Source organism: Eupeodes corollae, chromosome 2, assembly GCF_945859685.1.
Source record: "Eupeodes corollae chromosome 2, idEupCoro1.1, whole genome shotgun sequence".
NCBI lineage: Eukaryota > Metazoa > Arthropoda > Insecta > Diptera > Syrphidae > Eupeodes > Eupeodes corollae.
In genome coordinates this window covers 2,843,311-2,860,127 of record NC_079148.1, presented here as the reverse complement: position 1 = coordinate 2,860,127, position 16,817 = coordinate 2,843,311, and the positions used below count along the sequence as shown (strand labels likewise).

The following is a 16,817-nucleotide window of genomic DNA, read 5'->3' as shown; positions in this document are numbered from 1 at the left end:
ATTTCACATTTATCTTTCTCTTTCTACTTGTCAGTTGTTCCAGTGTTGTAAAGGTTTTGACAAAGCCGTTGTCGGATTTATTGCACTCTTTCTGTAATAATTGGTTAAAGATGTGATTTTACTTATTAGATTTTATGTTAAATATGCCTTTGTGTGGCGATCAACATTTTTTTCCACAAAAGACAATACATCATTGAGCGATTATTTCGTGACTCTAAGGTATCAATAATAAGAACATTAGTTTTAAATTAAGAAGAAAATTAAGAACATGTTGCAGAATAGAACTTTTTACACTGTTGACTATCAGTTTAACTGTGTTATTGTACACTTTATTTATCCAATAAGTTACTAAACACATTTACTTCTAGTTGCTTCTACCTTCTACCCAGTTATTAAGAATATTTTTCTTTTATTAGTGCATTTCTGGCGTATGGTTAATTTATATGTTTCTAAATTTGATTTATGCAAAAAAAAGAAACGAGATGTTTTATATAAAATGAATAATTGTGGTATAGAGAGAAAAGACCAACATGTAAAAGATATTTATATGAAAATCCTATAATACAGAAGTTAAGATTATAGTGAAGACAAACATGTTCATCTTTATTATAACATCTTCAACTGCATCAATATTATCATAATGTTGCAAGTGTAACAATAATAGCTTTACATTTCTTCTGTATTTTTAATTTTGTTACTATGTTACTTTCTTACGTTTTGTTACACTTTCATTTAAATTTAATTTTAATTGTTAGTTTCATGCAATTAAATGCAATATTTTTCTTACATAATAGACCCTTTTTTGAATGTGGTTTTACTATATACAAAATTTTAAATTCCTTCTTATTATCATTTCGACGTTATGGAAAAACACTGTGTTACAAACTAGAACCCACTTTTTTCTTTTTTGGTTGTCCGAAAGTATTTTATATAGCTTTTGTTATGTTCTTTTATTTATTTTATTACACTTTCGTTAAAGATTGTGACAACACTGCACTGTCATAAAGTTATAATATTTTATAGAAAGTAAATAGACTTACCATTCTTTCCCAATTTTAGGTTGTAACATATACATATATGCACCTCCCTCTACTTTTGTGCATTATGCACATGCAGATACATTTAAATCCAATTATAGATGTCAAAATGGGTTTTAAATTAAGGACATTTTGTCCTTTCAAATTGTGACATATCGATGTATTAAACTCAATCATTTGATGAACAAGAATTCGGCTCCAATTTCCATTACCGCAGCACGAATTTCGACTCGGGTTTTTTTTTTTTATTTGATAGATATGTGCAAATAAATAATAACAATAGCAATTTTAGAGCGAAGAAACATTTATTCCTATTTTAAATTAATTTTCAGAGTTCAGTTTTTTACACACAAAACATGCAAAAATGGTTGATTTTGACATTTCTTCCGTTTTTTATTCAGTGTTGCCATAATTGCTTTTGCATAATTGCTTTTGTTGGTGATTTCTTTGATTTTAGTGCTCAAATGCAAGAAGTATTTGGCATACACTTTGCATCCACCTCAAATCCTATAGTGATCCGAAGCTGTTAGTACGCCGTGCTATCAATTCAAAAAAACTTATTTCAGGTTCAAAAATGAAATACATGAAAATAGGGTTAAGTCCAACTTAAAGGTATTTCCTCGCCTTAATATTTAAAACATGTTCTATTGAGACCCCTACCTAACTGTAGGAAAAATCAGAAGGAAATTCGTGATGCGGTAATGGAAAGAGCTCTCTTAATGTACTAAGGGTGTATTCTGTAATATGTCAATGCAGTGGAATTAAGAGCAAATAAAAAGTTTGGTTGCCTAGTGCGCACAAAGCCTTGAACACCAAAAAATATCACTTCACCAAAAACAACTTTAGTATAACACTTTGTCATTCTTACTCCTATACATCCCTGTTATTTTTGTTTCTGTCATTGATACGTCAAAATGACGTGCAAAGTATTAAATTTTATCTAAAGTTTATTAAAAAGTTGACCTATTTGTTTTTATATTTACTAGGCCAGTTAAATATTTCACTCGATAAAATTTGTATTATTTAACTCGAACGATTACAAACAACATCTCCAACTCGTAACCAAAAATCCAAGTGCTTTGTTGAACAAAACAATTCTCTAAACCAACAAACAATCGAAAAAAATCATGTCAGAACGATCAAAAGGTGACACGTCGTCCTCGTTAGTTACACCAGCAGCACCTCTTCTAACATCCGGACGTGTTGTGAAGAATCCGTTGTTGAGTGCTTCTGTTACTGGACTGACATTTGATGATTTCCATAATAAGCCGCTTCTTTTACCAGCTGCTCCTCCAATAGTTCATCCAACACCAGTTGTTGTTAGTCGCGGTAAGTGAACTTTAATCTTGAATTTTGTAGTTTATATATGCATATCTCAATCTTTATGGCGGGTACTTGTTGCTGATTATGTCCTATAAGGAACCCCAATCGAACTGATAAGGTAAAATAAAAATTCTATCGAACAGAAGAAAATGTTGTTATGAAGAAGAGGAGAAGACAGTTTCTCTTCTTCCATGTTCATGCCCGGACCTATAACAAAAACGAATACTCCACATAGAAGAATTCTTCTATAATAGATCCCAGTGATTTGATAAACTCTAACATTTACTATATGGAAGACCCCTTAAATCATTATCACAACGTCCCACCTGCTGGTCTAAGTGTGTTCTCTTTACCATCCAGCACGTTTCCTAACCTAGGTTCCGCATATTCATTAGTTTCTTCAAGTTTCAAGGTTCCATTTTTAGTAATAGTATGTGTGTATTTCCCAGATAAGTTCTTAAAAGATTTGATTAAATTCTAATAAGTTTAGCCAGCGTATGTCTTAACATATTCTCATATGATTTGTTAAGCAACAAATCTTATAACTCTCACTTACGGAACTACTATAATTAATATGCAAATGTTTGCAAAAGAGACCAACATATTAATTAATTAAAACACATTTCATCATTTATCTCTGAACTTGTTCCTACTTGTCTGCATTTTGCTTTTCAAAACAAAAACAAGTTTTTTATATAAAATGCACAGAATTTTTATTTGATTTGCATCAATGGAATAAATAATTATTTTTTCTTTAAATAAACAAATTAAGGTATAAAATATATAATAACAAAAAACTATGTAAGTTAGAAAAAAATATAATTTATAAATAATTGAAAATTTGTACCTAAATTCCTAAATTTATTTGGCAAGGTTTTTCTTTGTTTTTTTTTTTTTTTTTAAACCCATCACCCTTATTCTAATTCAATACTTTATTTCAATGGCTTGATAAAAATACGAGGTTTGTCTTTATCTTCCATTTTCCTGTTCCAATTTATCGAATTTGTGAATGCGATCTGTAGGAATGCAAATCATGTGATGCTCTTCTTCGTTTCAAACACCACATGACTAGAATGACAATTAAAATTATCAATAGAATCAATAACAAAGCTCCCAGAACAATTGCTGCAATAGATGCTTCCGATAGAACCATATCCCTAACGTCTATGTTGTAAGTCTTTTGATTTCCTGCAATATCGTAGGCAATCAGTGTTACTTTGGGCTGACAGCAATTGGCGGAGTAGGTTGTTCGAAGTGGTTGATTGGTTCCGACTGTGAAAGAATTGCGATTAATCAATCCAGAGGGTGTGGATTGTAGGCGGAGAAGTCCAGTTTCCCAATCCTGGGCAACTATGTCGAGCGACCAGTATTTTTCGAAACAGGCCGCTGTGTCGGTGCGGACATTGTCACATCTGCTTCCAAATTGCCATGTGACACTCGGAGGAGTTGTATCCTGTAAAATAAATGTTATATTTGAAAGCCAATCGGAGAATGATTAGAATATGATTACCTCAGCATCGATGGTGGTTATGACTCTGAGTTCAACCGATTGAAATACTTGTCCCGATCCAAGGCAGGTGAATTTGATTGTATCTCTCGTTCCCTGGGGTGTGGAATTGGGTATAAGCACTGTCACTGTAACAGTGGTAGTTTGTCCAGCCGGCAAAAATATACTACAACAAAAAGATCGAAAAACACCATCAAACAGAATTAATTTTTTTTAAATACTTACCTTTGAGGATCGAGTGTTCTTAGGAATCTTTGTTCATCGGTAACTTGTATATTATGGAAAATTGGCTCAGTTCGAAGATTTGTCACCTCAAAGAACAAACTTGCCAACATTCCAGGTGCTACTAGAATTTGCGAATGAATTCCCATATCGATCTTAGTTACGCCTTGCTTCAAAACGCTTCCAGCCAATGTTGTTTGTTTTGCATTTAATATATTATTCTTTTTCGTATCATTGATTGAAAGCTTAGGAAATATCTCCGAATCTAGATCAGAGGTTTCTTCAGGGAACCGTAGACTGTCGTGAGTTGTTATAATGTGTTCACGTCCTCCACGAGTATAGGGTAAGCCATTTATGTAGCCATAGTTAAGGCGTCTAATCATATCATCTGTGAATTGAGGTTAAAAATTATGCAGAAAATTTAGCCATAAAGTTAAGTGTTTAAGACTTGATAGCTTAAGTGTAAGGTCCATTTTATAAATTATAAGCTTTACTAAATAAATTTATTTTCAAAAAAGACGTTTCAGAAAAAAAAGTAAAAAAAAGAGTGGGTAGAGAATCAAATGCAAGAGTTAAATCCGTGGCAGTTCAACATTTTTTGTGAGTTGACTCCGGTTAACATAAGTCTCACTCGGAATAGTAGAAGAACATTTTTTATTGAAGGAAGCTTATTTTAAATGTACTACCCTTTTCCATTAACTTGTTAAAACTTCTAATAAGCTAATAAAGTTAGTTCCAAATTCGTCGCCCTAGCGACACAGAATTCTATGTCAATATTTGTAAATTTTCAGGAGCGACGATTTTATTTTATATCAAAAGTTTTAACCATAGAAATCGTGGATTTGCGTGGATATTATATTTTTAATACCAAGAAAAAAAACTTTTATATGTATTCACAAACTAAGGTCCCGTAAAATTTTGAGTAAATTTTGGTAACACTTTTTCACCCCATTGCGGCGGAACTATTTGTACAACTTTTGAAGTTTTGTTATTTATTTATTTTTTGGGAAGCGTAGAATTGTGTTTGTATGGATTTATTTATCATATGATTTATGTAGATCACAGCTGTAATATTAATTTGATTTTGAACAAAAAACAGACATTTAAAAATAAGATTTTGTTAAAAAGAGAGTTCAAACCAAATTGATTACAGACCAGTAGGAAAGTTCTCTTGACTTGGTTGGCCAAACAAAATGTCACTTGGATCTATTCTTTTTTACGGTATATATTTATATATAATTTGGTTTTTATACAGTTTTTCTGTACTTCTGCCAAGACATTTTTATTTATGATTTAAGTTAAGTTTAATTTAGTCAATATTATTTACTTCAGCATCAACCTAACGATTTTTATCATTTAACTGCTTTGAAAAAAACACTTGCGTGCTATTTTCATCACTGTTACCTCAAAGGTATCAAAAATATTTATCTATTTTTTTAACTTCGTTCAACATGGTCATGAAGAGCATTGCGTTCCATAATACAGTGTCCAATGAAGACACTTTGTTAAGGAAAAAACAAACAATCTTTTTAGGTTATGCGAAGTATTTGTTTCATGATGTAACTCAAAAACGAACAACTAATTATCTTAATACCATAATTTATTTAGTTTTTGACAACGCATCTGTTTCAAAGGCGTAATAAGAAAAACCTTAAGAAACTCAAACTAAAATATTGTCCATTTGGAGCTTTAAATCTAACGCTCTACCTTTTAGCTTTTCACAAATAAATGTATGCACTTAAAACAGTCTCTCGATTGTACACTCTCGCTCCGCATGGAAATAAAATTGATCTAACGGTTTAAAGTTGATTTTGAAAGAAACGAATTTGCATTCAAATTTATAAAATTTGGATCATAGAAACTTAACATTTGCTTCGATGTATTTTGAAAAAAAAACTTTTAAGCTACCTCACTTAAGTGCCAGTTCTAGCTTTTGTTGGTTTTCATCATTGCAACCAATCATTGGAATTTTTGCGACAGGTGGTTATAGGCTTGTACAAATACAGACGACATAAAGGACTTGACAGTAAGGGGCCGGTTATAGCTATCAGTAAAATTTTTGTTTTTAATTTTTGAACATATTACAGATTTATTTCTAGCAAAAGATTGATTTGGATTTTACTGATAGCTATAACCGGACCCTATGGCATGTTTCTAATACCTGCTTTTCCAGCTGCCAACAAATTACGTTCCAATTAAGAGGCCAGTTATAGCTATCAGTAAAATTTGAAACAGGAGGAATATGAAATGTTTTACTGATGAGCGTTTATAGCAATCAGTAAATTAACGCCATTAAATGTTGTTTTCTTCCGATCATGACATCGAGCTTCTCGCCTTAGACAGTTTGTTTACTGTTGCTTTGTAACATGTTCAAAAACTAAAAGCTAAGACAACTTTATCGAAAAGTTGACTGGAAAGTTTGTTAAGACAAATCTCCCTAACTATCAAGTCAAATCAACTTATGGCTGAAACACATACACGCTTCAGCTTCGGCTTCGTCTGCGTTACGTTAGGCCTGCTTCGAGGTTGCTTTGAATGACATTTCTATTATTTCATCCCTCCAAAGAGCAAATATTTTGTTTGTTGACATTTTTTTACAGCTGATGAGCTGTCAGACAAAGCAAATGTTCAGATAATTGAACTAGAGCTTCCGTTTGGAGTCACATTACGTTACATTACGTTCTTTTCCTTACGATTGTCAAATGAAACGTGAGGTCGAAGCTCCATTGTGATAGCATGCATTGAATTCCTGTGGCTGAACTCGTAAACGTCAGGCGAAGCCGAAGCTGAAGCGTGTTTGTGTTTCAGCCATTATGTCCATATGACAGTTGGTTATGTTTTTTTTGTTCAATTGAGAGCTGAACTTTATTACTCAATTCCAACGACATTTTTCGGTAGATTTCAATCTGGAAGTTTAGTTTAATGACAGAATGTCTTAAGGCGCCAGTTATAGCTATCATTGGCTTTCATCGTTGAAAACAAACATTCGAATTTTTTTCAGGTCGTTTATAGCAATCATTCAAAATTTCTGTCATTAAACAAAATTCCTGATTGAAAAATGTTTACTGACAGAAATCTGTCATTGGAATTGTATGAAATTGGGACACAAATCAGTGGAACAATTCGTTTTACTTTTGAACATAAAAGTATCAGCTGTTCAGGAAAATGAATTTCCTACCGGAAAATAGAAAAATTAATTTTTAGAGAAAAATAAATGCGCAATTACACTTTTTTTTTCCTCAAAATAAAGTCTTTGTGTGATTGCTGATCGATCATTATATAATTTTCATTTCTAATCAAAGGGAAACACCGTCAAATATCAATTCAAAAAATTTTCCGGATCGATTTCAATGATAGCTATAACTGGCCCCTAATGCTCGCTACAAACGACCTTTTCAAAATATTCCAACGATTGGTTTCAGTAATCAAAACCAATGAGAGTAATAAATAGCCCATAAATTAGAGGATGTAAATAAATAAGAGTTTCCCACGTCCTTTTTGATGTTGATTTCAATTTAAAAATTGTAACGCCATCAGTTAAACGAAATAGAATTTTGCATTCATTTTGCTATCATTATTATTGTTTAAAAAGTTTAGTATATTAAAATGTATTTACGAACAAATGTAGCTTTAAATGTACTGTTTCATTTTATTGTAAATAATTATCTTTTGCATAGATAAAATCCTTCAAGTTCATAAATGTAAAACAAACATTTTAACTGATATAGGTATAACCGGGTTAGTAGCTGTGGCATGATGGTTTGAGCTTTGGACTGTCACACAAGGGGTCTTGGGTTCAATCCACCTTAATTTAAAAAAATAATTTTCGCGGGTACTGCCTCTTGCGAGGAATTGACAAATCCTTCAAGAGTGATTCTTGTCATGAAAAAGTGCTTTCACAAATGAGTGTTCAGAAAAATGAATTTTCGTAAGAAAAATAGAAAAATACATTTTTAGAAAAAGATAATTGTGCAATTAAATTCTTTGTATCAAAAAAATTCTTTGAGTGATACTATTTGAAGGGAAAAAGTGAAATATTTACTCAAGCATTTTTCGGAATTGATTCCAATGACAACTATAACTTATCCCTTTGAAATTGCTTAACATTTGAACTGAATAGTATTCCTACTATTTTTTTTATTACTCAAATTTTTCAAAATCAAAATAAACTTTTCTTATCTCGGATTCATTCAACGTGCATTCTACGTCAGTGCGGCTGCTTTTAGGTGTCTACTGATTTCTATGTTTACTTTTTGTAGTCCGTACTATTCTCTAATTAATATTCCCTATATCAAATTCGAACATATTCACATTTTGTTAAGATTATTGAACGTTTTAAAAAAGAAAAAAATTATAAATAAATGACTGCATGTGACGTGTGCATCTGGCTTATGCCAATGAATCGGGTTGAGAAGTTATCAAACCTCAATATTTTTCTTATCAGTAACCAAAAAAAACTTTAAAAAAAGAAACTTATCTCTCTTCGTGAATAGTTTCATTCTAAATTCAATCGGAGACGCACACGTTTTCTGTTAATAATTTATTCTTCTTAACTTACCAAGAAAAACATCGGGCTTCCGGTCGGCTCTTACAAAAACATTATATTCCGCATCCAAAAGATCCGGAACCAATTTTAGTGTGAATGTTGTAGACTTCATTACCTTGGTCAGTGGTACAAACGAATCAAGTTGATTATCGTTTTGGGCCATAAGACGTGATTTGAATTTTACCAATTTCTTTAAATTGATATCTAAAGAAAAACAAAGAAAAACATTTTTAATAGAAGTGTAAGCGATACCTTAGAATTTACAATTCCAAGTTAGTATAACAGTTTATAACACAAATCAATAGAAAACAAAAATCCACGTTTGCACAGCTGACTGCCGACCTGTCATGCGCGAAAAAGAAATATAAACAAAAACAACAATAAAACAAACATTGCGTCAAATGTCAAAGTAAAAAAGTTGGCAAAAATTCCACTTTCTTCTCTTCTCGTTCGACTGAAATTCAAAGTGATTACACCAATAAATTAGCAACAAAATAAAACACAAAAGATTATTTTGTTTTTGAATATTATACAACATCCAAATACAAGGCATATCATTTGTTTAAGTGAAATTTTGAAAGTTTATTAATTGTGCGAGTTTAATTTTATCGAACCACAAAAACCCAAGACGACATCGAGAAACGGTCGAAGTCGACCCAGGAAATCAGAGAATTTCACTTTTATCGGTGCGGTGGAGTGAAATTTTGATTGCAAAAAAGGTTTGTCATTAATTAATTAATTAATTTATTAATATATGATAAGTTCTTTATTGTAATGGATGAATTAGATTAAGGGAACCTTTAAAGTTATTCAAATTATCCATACATTGAAATATGTCTCTATGTTACAATTGGTCTGTTGCGCATGTTTTCATAACAACAACAAACTCTAAAATTTAATTGCCTATGTCTACATTCAGAACGAATGTGTGTACATATTTTATTAATCTTATTTTTCTTATCAATGCCGCTCATTTTATGTTGACTTTAATTTATTTATCTTTGAAAATTGAAGTAGCAAGAAATTGAAATGAGTACAAACGGCAAGGAACGAATTTTTATTTGATTAATAAAATAAAAACAAAAAGATAAATCATTCATGGAATCGTGACGATGCTCTTGCAATGGTGCAAAGTACAACAAAACACAATTGAATATGACGTGGATTTGGACTGGATTAGTCACTGACAAAAACAAAATATTGTTTTGTTACCAAGGTCAAGTCCAAGGTTCGATGTAAAACAAAAGGGGGGAAACCGTCTGTTGACTTGTATATACGGGTACATAATTTGAAGGCATTGATGATTTTTGAAGAAAATAATGATTTCTAAATGTTTCCAATTTGAATGTGGGATTAGAATCATATTGTTCCACAGTAAAACTAAAGACATGCAAAATAAAGCAAAACAAAAAATTGGCAGGCAAATGATTGTAGTGCAATATTCTAGTGTATATTCTTTTAAAAAGTGCAATATTTGTTCTTGGGAATAATGAAAATTATTTGATATTTGAAATTGTACTACGCAACTTAAAAATGGAAACCTTGAATCTTGAAGATTTATGTTTATGTACAAACGATATTTTTGAATTTTTTTATTTGTTTTCAGAACATTTATGTTTTTTTTGCATTGATTTTTTGTATAGAGTAAAGCTATGTATAAATAATTCAATTTTAATATTTTTCAATTGATAAAATGAAAACGAGACGAGATATTGTTTTGCGCCATAAGCCATAATCAAAGTTCTCGAGGTCTTTACTGATATATTTATGTTTGCGGAAGATCTAGTCTCTCATTTTTTTTACTTTTTGCTTTGTCTTGTATGTGAAGATATGGATTAATTACTTTTGAGTTTAACATTCATTAAAAAGCTTTATCATACTAACAGTTTAAATATTTTCAAACTTTAAAGTGCTTTTTTTTGGTATTCCATATATAGTAAAGTGAGAAATTTGCCATATTTTTATATTTAAAAATTAGTACAACTGAAAGAAGATCTGTCAGTATAAAAATAAAAAAAAAAAACACAAAAATAGAAGAAAGTTTTGTGAAAATCAAATGTTCAATTAACTAGCAAAAAAAAACTAACTAATAAAACATCTAAAAATTCAGATTCTATGAAAAAAAGTTCATTGAACAATTGCTTCAAGGAGGGGGTTTGTTCGTAGACTACTACATTAACATGTGGTGTTAAAGATCGCCTTAATTCTTTGTATACCTAAATCGAGTTGAAATGAGCTTGATTCGACTCGATTTCGATCTCCGACGGGAATTTTGAAATTTGAGAAGAAAAACCTGTGTGGAGGAGTTGGTTTAACAAATAGTGTATTATGGTCTGATTATTTGCATGATTGTGTAAAAAATTACAAAAAAAACATGCAGTAGGTATTCTTATGTGGTGCTGAACTAATCAGTTCTTCATTGTTTAACACGAATCAAACTATCTCACTTGAACTTCACGCATCGACAACATCGAAACACTATTTGCATTTTAGAAAGTGCTCTCAAACATAATCATTTTTAAATCTTCTTGTGCGGTGGAAACCCCAAAAAGATTTATTTAATCTAAACTGAGATAGACCTTTGGTGGAAACATAGCAAAACTTAATTATCTTTTCTAGCTTGTCCATTTTCAATAACAAAACTAAATATTATTAACAGTAACAGATTGATTTTTGTCCCCAATGGAAAACACATACATAATTCCAAATGAGCAACTACTCAACGAACACTGCCATCGAGATACAAATGCAATGTCAATCGTACCAACATTTGAGAACTAAATCACATAAGATCCATTCGAGACTCGTATAAATGTCAAAAACCCATCCATTAGTAAGATTCTACTCTAACTTTTATCGGTGTTATTCATACTATGAATATTGTTTTTGTTATTCGTGTAAAATCCTACTATACTATGTATAGATTTTCCAAAAAACACGTGTATTCAAATAAGAAATATAGTCCAACATAATATGAACACTTTATAAACATTAAGAGAAAAACCTCATATAATAGTCTTTTTTGGTTAAAAAGAGACACATTTTTGGTAGGATTTAAATGTTTGGATTGATTTCGAAGTTATTTCTCGATTTTCAGTTTGAATATACTACAAAGCAAAAGAACCAGCAAAATATTGCACTTAAAACACTTTTTTAAGCTATTTAGACCCATGTTCTACACGACTTTACTTAATGTCATACAACTGAAAAAAAAAAACAAAAACCCGAAGATATCAGTTTTAAATAACTTTTACGCACTTTTTGACAAAGTTCTAGTCTGTAAAAGAATTCTTACTCATTTCTTCATCAAGTTCCAAGCGTTAGAACTCTCATTTTGTGATAAAACTTCAACTTTTAGACCTTCCAATTTTGTTAAAGAACATACTGCATAAAAGGTAATGGCTTTAAAGCGTGAAGGAGGCATTGAATGCACTTTATGAGTGTTAAACCAAAAATTATTTTATTTGAAAATTGATTGATAGAACCACTAAAACTAGGCGACGCAGATCAACAAATCCGCCTATCCGACCTAGACGAAGTGAAGATAGCTACATCTAAACTGAAGTCATGCCCGATGAGTGGAATCTCAGCATAGGTTTTCAAAATAGGTTTTAGACAAGGCGATGCTCTGTCATGCGACTTCTTCAACATCGTTCTGGAAAGAATTGTGCAAAACTCAACCGTCAACACTAGAGGCACAATCTTCCAAAGGTCCATGCAACTACTCCGATACGCAGATGATATTGACATAATGGGAAGATCAAAGCGTGATGTCAGTACAGCGTTTTTGAGCATTGCGACGGAAGCGAAGAAGATGGGTTTAGTGGTCAATGAGGGCAAGACCAAGTAGATGCTGTCATCAAAAAAGGACATTAGACTTTGTCTACCTAGGCAATGCTATAAACATAAACAACGACAGCAGCGCTGAAATCAAACGAAGAATAACTCTTGCACATCGCTGCTTCTTTAAACTTAGGCAATTGAGATGTTAAGTCCTCTCTCGAGCATCTAAAATCACCATCTTTAAGACACTCATACTCCCTGTTCTTATTTATGGCGCTGAGGCCTGTAGCCTGTCAAAGAAAGATGGGACAGTCTTAGGATGCTTCGAGAGAAAAATTCTTCGGGTGATTTTTGGTCCCGTACGCATAGATGGAGAATGGGGGAGAAGACACTGACCTAGTAAGCAGAATTAAGTCCAACGGCTTAGATGGCTAGGTCACGTAGAGCGAATGGACATCAACACTCCAGCCCGGAAGGTCTTCGAATCCAAATCCGAGGGACGACGCAGTAGAGGAAGACCGTGACTCAGGTGGGTAAAGACCTTAACCAACTTGGCGAGCGAAACTGGAGACAGCTAGCTAGGGACCGAGCTGGCTGGAGACGCATGTTGGTTGAGACCCACTTAAGTATGTAAGTGCAAATCTTTTGCTTGTCAAAAGTGTATCAAATAAGCGATCATATCGAAAGAATTAAATTTGATTTTCATTTTGTTAAACACAAAATGATTTATATGTTATATTTGTAACATGAATCATATGGTAGATAAAAAGTTATCAAAAAACACTTGAAACTATTCCATTAGAATAATATCTCCTTTAAAGTTTTAATCTTTTGTAAAATAAAACTCATATCTTATCCGATATGAAATAGAAGATATGACTTTTTGCAAGAAATTGAAAACAGAGAAAAAACACTTCCAAGATTTCGAAAGATCAAAAGATTGTAAGGGTTCTATGATTGGTTGGGATGCGGTGAAATTAAAAATTACCCGTGTTTTGTTGGAAAATCTACCAATAGTATAGTAGGATTTTACACATGAATATTACCGATAAAATTCAAAGTAGAAACTTACTACGGATGGTTTTTGACATTTATTCGAGTCTTAAATGGATCTTATGTGATTTTATTCTTAAATGTTGTTTTTTTGTTGTTTAATAAGCACACACTCAACGGGATATTACTGCCCTTATTATGCAGAGGCACAGTCTGAGCACTAGGAAGAGGAGAGAGGGTTTAAAAGGGTTTTGAATTCCTGAATATTGGCTATTTAACTAGAGCATAAGCCGTTAAAATAACGGTAAAAAATGGTCAGACAAGAGACCTTACGACGATGTTCAAGCGAAGTAAATGAACTTATGATGATATTATCATCTATTAATTTAAATGCTCTACGTTCAATACTATTCAAGAGGCTTAAGTAAGTTGTAGGAGCACCAGCCCAGAGATGGGAGTTATACTTCTCAAGCTTTGGACGTATGTAGATCAGAAGGGGTAAAATATTTCTTGCATCGCCCTAGAAAACCCAAACATCTTGCGGCATTTTTGGCGACATCGCCAATGTGATCATTCCACAAGAGGTGGTTGGTGACACACATACCGACAATATCGAGGTGTTCAGTCTAATTGATGCAAGTGCCATCCATGGATAATGGCTTTAACGATACAAGACAGCATTTCGTTTTTGAAGCATTAAATTCCACGCGGTTTTTTAATTCCCATTAAACAATGCTGTTTAGGTCGGAATTCAATGAGCTTATCATATTTTGTCGTTGCAATTCCACATCCGAAGAAGAGGGATGTGAGTCTGAAAACGAATATGAAAAGCTAAGAGTCCTATCGTCAGCGAAACAATGTATTGGATTAGAAGTTGCAAACAGGAGATCGTTAATAAAAATGAGAAAGAGTGTTGGAGATAGAACAGAGCCCTGTGGCACACCAGCATTTATTTTATGGTTTTCAGACTTGAATCCATCCAATACTACTTCTATTGAACGATCCGAAAAGTAATTACTAATCCAATGAAGCAGGGATTCATGCAAACCGAAAGCACGCATTTTCGATAAGAGAGCCTGATTCCAAACCCTATCAAATGGTTTTGATATATCAAGTGCAATAATCTTACTTTCTTCAAAACGATGTAAAGATTTGCTCCACTGTTCGGTGAGATGAACCATGAGATCACCAGTGAACCTATTGCTTTGAAAGCCGTACTGCCGGTCATTAGGAAGCTTTCGATCTTCAAGATATTTCTTGAGCTGATAATTAATCAGCGTTTCCATGACCTTGGAATGAAGGGACGTAAGTGAAATCGGTCGGTAAATAGAGGGTGAGGAAGATTCGCCTTTTATGGGAATGGGTGGACAAATGCAGCTTTCCATCCTCTCGGAACGAGACCTGAGGAGTAGGACAGTTGACAGTTCTTCAGAATAATATCGGGGAAACCAACCGGACCACTGGATTTATGAATGTTGATATATTGATGATATGGTATTGCATTTGTATATCGATGGCTGTGTTCGTTGAGTAGTTGTGCATTTGGAATAATGTTTTTTCCATTGGGGACAACAATCAATCTGTTACCGTTGATATTATTTAGTTTTGTTAATGAAAATGGACTAACTGGGCTTCTTTTGCAAGAGAAAACAATAGAAAAGATAATTAAGTTTTTAGATAAAATAAATCTTTTTGGTGTTTCCACAGCACAAGAAGATTTAAAAATGATTATCATGAAAGTATTAGTATTTTCAAAAGAGAGAAGCTCTGATTGTTGGTTATACTTTACCATTTGCTTATTTGTCCCTCAAAAAAACCAAACTAAACAAAAGATTAATACATATATCTAAACTAAAAGAAAATACACATTCGTGCAATTGTTTTAGTGCTTAGGTTTCTAAGTTGTTCCAGATCTGTTGTTTTGCAAATCTAACCCCGTTGTATGGTTTCTATTTCTATTACTGTTAGTTAGTATATCCCCAGTGCGTTAATAACACAAAACAAAAGAAAAGATACAAAAAATAAAAGAGAGGACGACACAAAGTAGTTAATAGCAGAATATACTTACTCGTACATTAAGTCATCAAGCGTTGGACAAAACAAAATTTTCTTGTACATATATTTTAGAGTAGAAGATGTTAATCAATAATAAAAAATAAACAACATAAATATATATTTTTTTGTTTTATAAACTTTTTTTTTCTTGCTGAAGCAATATACCCATTTTCAGCCAACTTTATTAATAAAAAATTATTATTAATTGGTTTTGTACTACGGTTAATTATTCGATAAGTTTTTACTTCGTTTTTGTTTTAAAACTTAAAAATACATTATACAAAAAATAAAAAGGACAAAACTGTAAATTAAGATTTTGTTTTTTAAAGTTTTTGTTGAACTCAACTTTTTTAACTGAATTTGTTGTGATGTTTCGGTTTTTAACTAATTGCTAGATTTTTGTTGTTTTAACATTAAGGAGATTTTTTTTTACAAACATTAAGTGCATATAGTAGAAATAATAAATAATATTAATTAAAAAATTGCTCTCTTAAAAACTAAACATTCATTATTATAAAATAAATTTAATTGTTAAACAAAAAAAAATAAGAAATTAAACATAGGACAAAAATGTACAGATTGTGTGTAGTTAAGTGTTTTTGTGTGTATATATTTTTTTAAATTTTGTATTAATAAATTTAAGAAGAAGAAAATAGTGGAGGACAAAAAGAGTTAAAGGCCAAATTTGTATCTATTTCTTGTGTAATTAGATCAGATGTGGTATTAATTAATTTAGTTTCGGTTACCGTAAAAAAATAATAGAAAATAGAAATAAATGTATTTATGTAATGTGTGTTTTTTGTGTGTGGAGGTGTGAATATTCAAACTAACCACCATTTGGAGTTTCCAATGTTGCTGTTCTCATTAATGAATCGATTTTAACATGTAAACTAGATAAAGTCGTGTCCACTGGTATATCGATTTCTTGTGATCCCAAATAAGTATCAGCAATCAATGTTAGCTAAAAAAAATAAAGAAAGACAAGAAAATAAAAAACACAATTTAAAAACAAAAAATGTTGTAATGTTGAGAATTAGAAATGTGTCAATTTGTTTCTTTGTGTCTTTACGTCTATAAGTCTATATGTACATGGGGGAGAATCTTTTAAAAAAAATAGTATTTTCCTGAAAACACACTCTTTCGAGTCTGTCTCATGTTACATTTTTGTTTAGTTTTTATTGTTGTTGTTAAAATACATAACTATGATCCAATTACGTTATATTATTGTCCATCCAGAGTGGTTTTACGCTTGAAAGAATAACAGACTAAGTGTGTAAACATAAGGTGGAAGTTATCTATCTCTACAATAATTTTGGATTACAACATCAAGTGAATGTTGCTCCTACCAATT

At 31.8% G+C, this 16,817-nt stretch overlaps 2 protein-coding genes across 3 annotated transcripts in view; one reads left to right on the top strand and one right to left on the bottom strand.

Annotated features, from left to right (window-relative positions):
• The first annotated feature begins 2,013 nt into the window (after positions 1-2,013).
• LOC129947038 (mucin-2) overlaps positions 2,014-16,817 on the top strand; it is an 85,684-nt gene continuing 70,880 nt past the window's right edge. Inside the window, exon 1 of one of the 2 annotated variants that reach the window (XM_056057472.1) lies at positions 2,014-2,366. In XM_056057472.1, coding sequence (XP_055913447.1) covers positions 2,165-2,366 — 202 coding nt within the window. In that variant the 5' untranslated portion in view covers positions 2,014-2,164. The remainder of the gene's footprint in view (positions 2,367-16,817) is intronic. The other variant, XM_056057473.1, reaches the window with a different exon arrangement.
• LOC129947054 (uncharacterized) overlaps positions 3,229-16,817 on the bottom strand; it is a 41,872-nt gene continuing 28,283 nt past the window's right edge. Inside the window, exons 5-9 of the mRNA XM_056057491.1 lie at positions 16,298-16,427; positions 8,648-8,839; positions 4,093-4,477; positions 3,871-4,033; positions 3,229-3,813 (exon numbers count right to left, since the gene is read on the bottom strand). Coding sequence (XP_055913466.1) covers positions 3,355-3,813; positions 3,871-4,033; positions 4,093-4,477; positions 8,648-8,839; positions 16,298-16,427 — 1,329 coding nt within the window. The 3' untranslated portion in view covers positions 3,229-3,354. The remainder of the gene's footprint in view (positions 3,814-3,870; positions 4,034-4,092; positions 4,478-8,647; positions 8,840-16,297; positions 16,428-16,817) is intronic.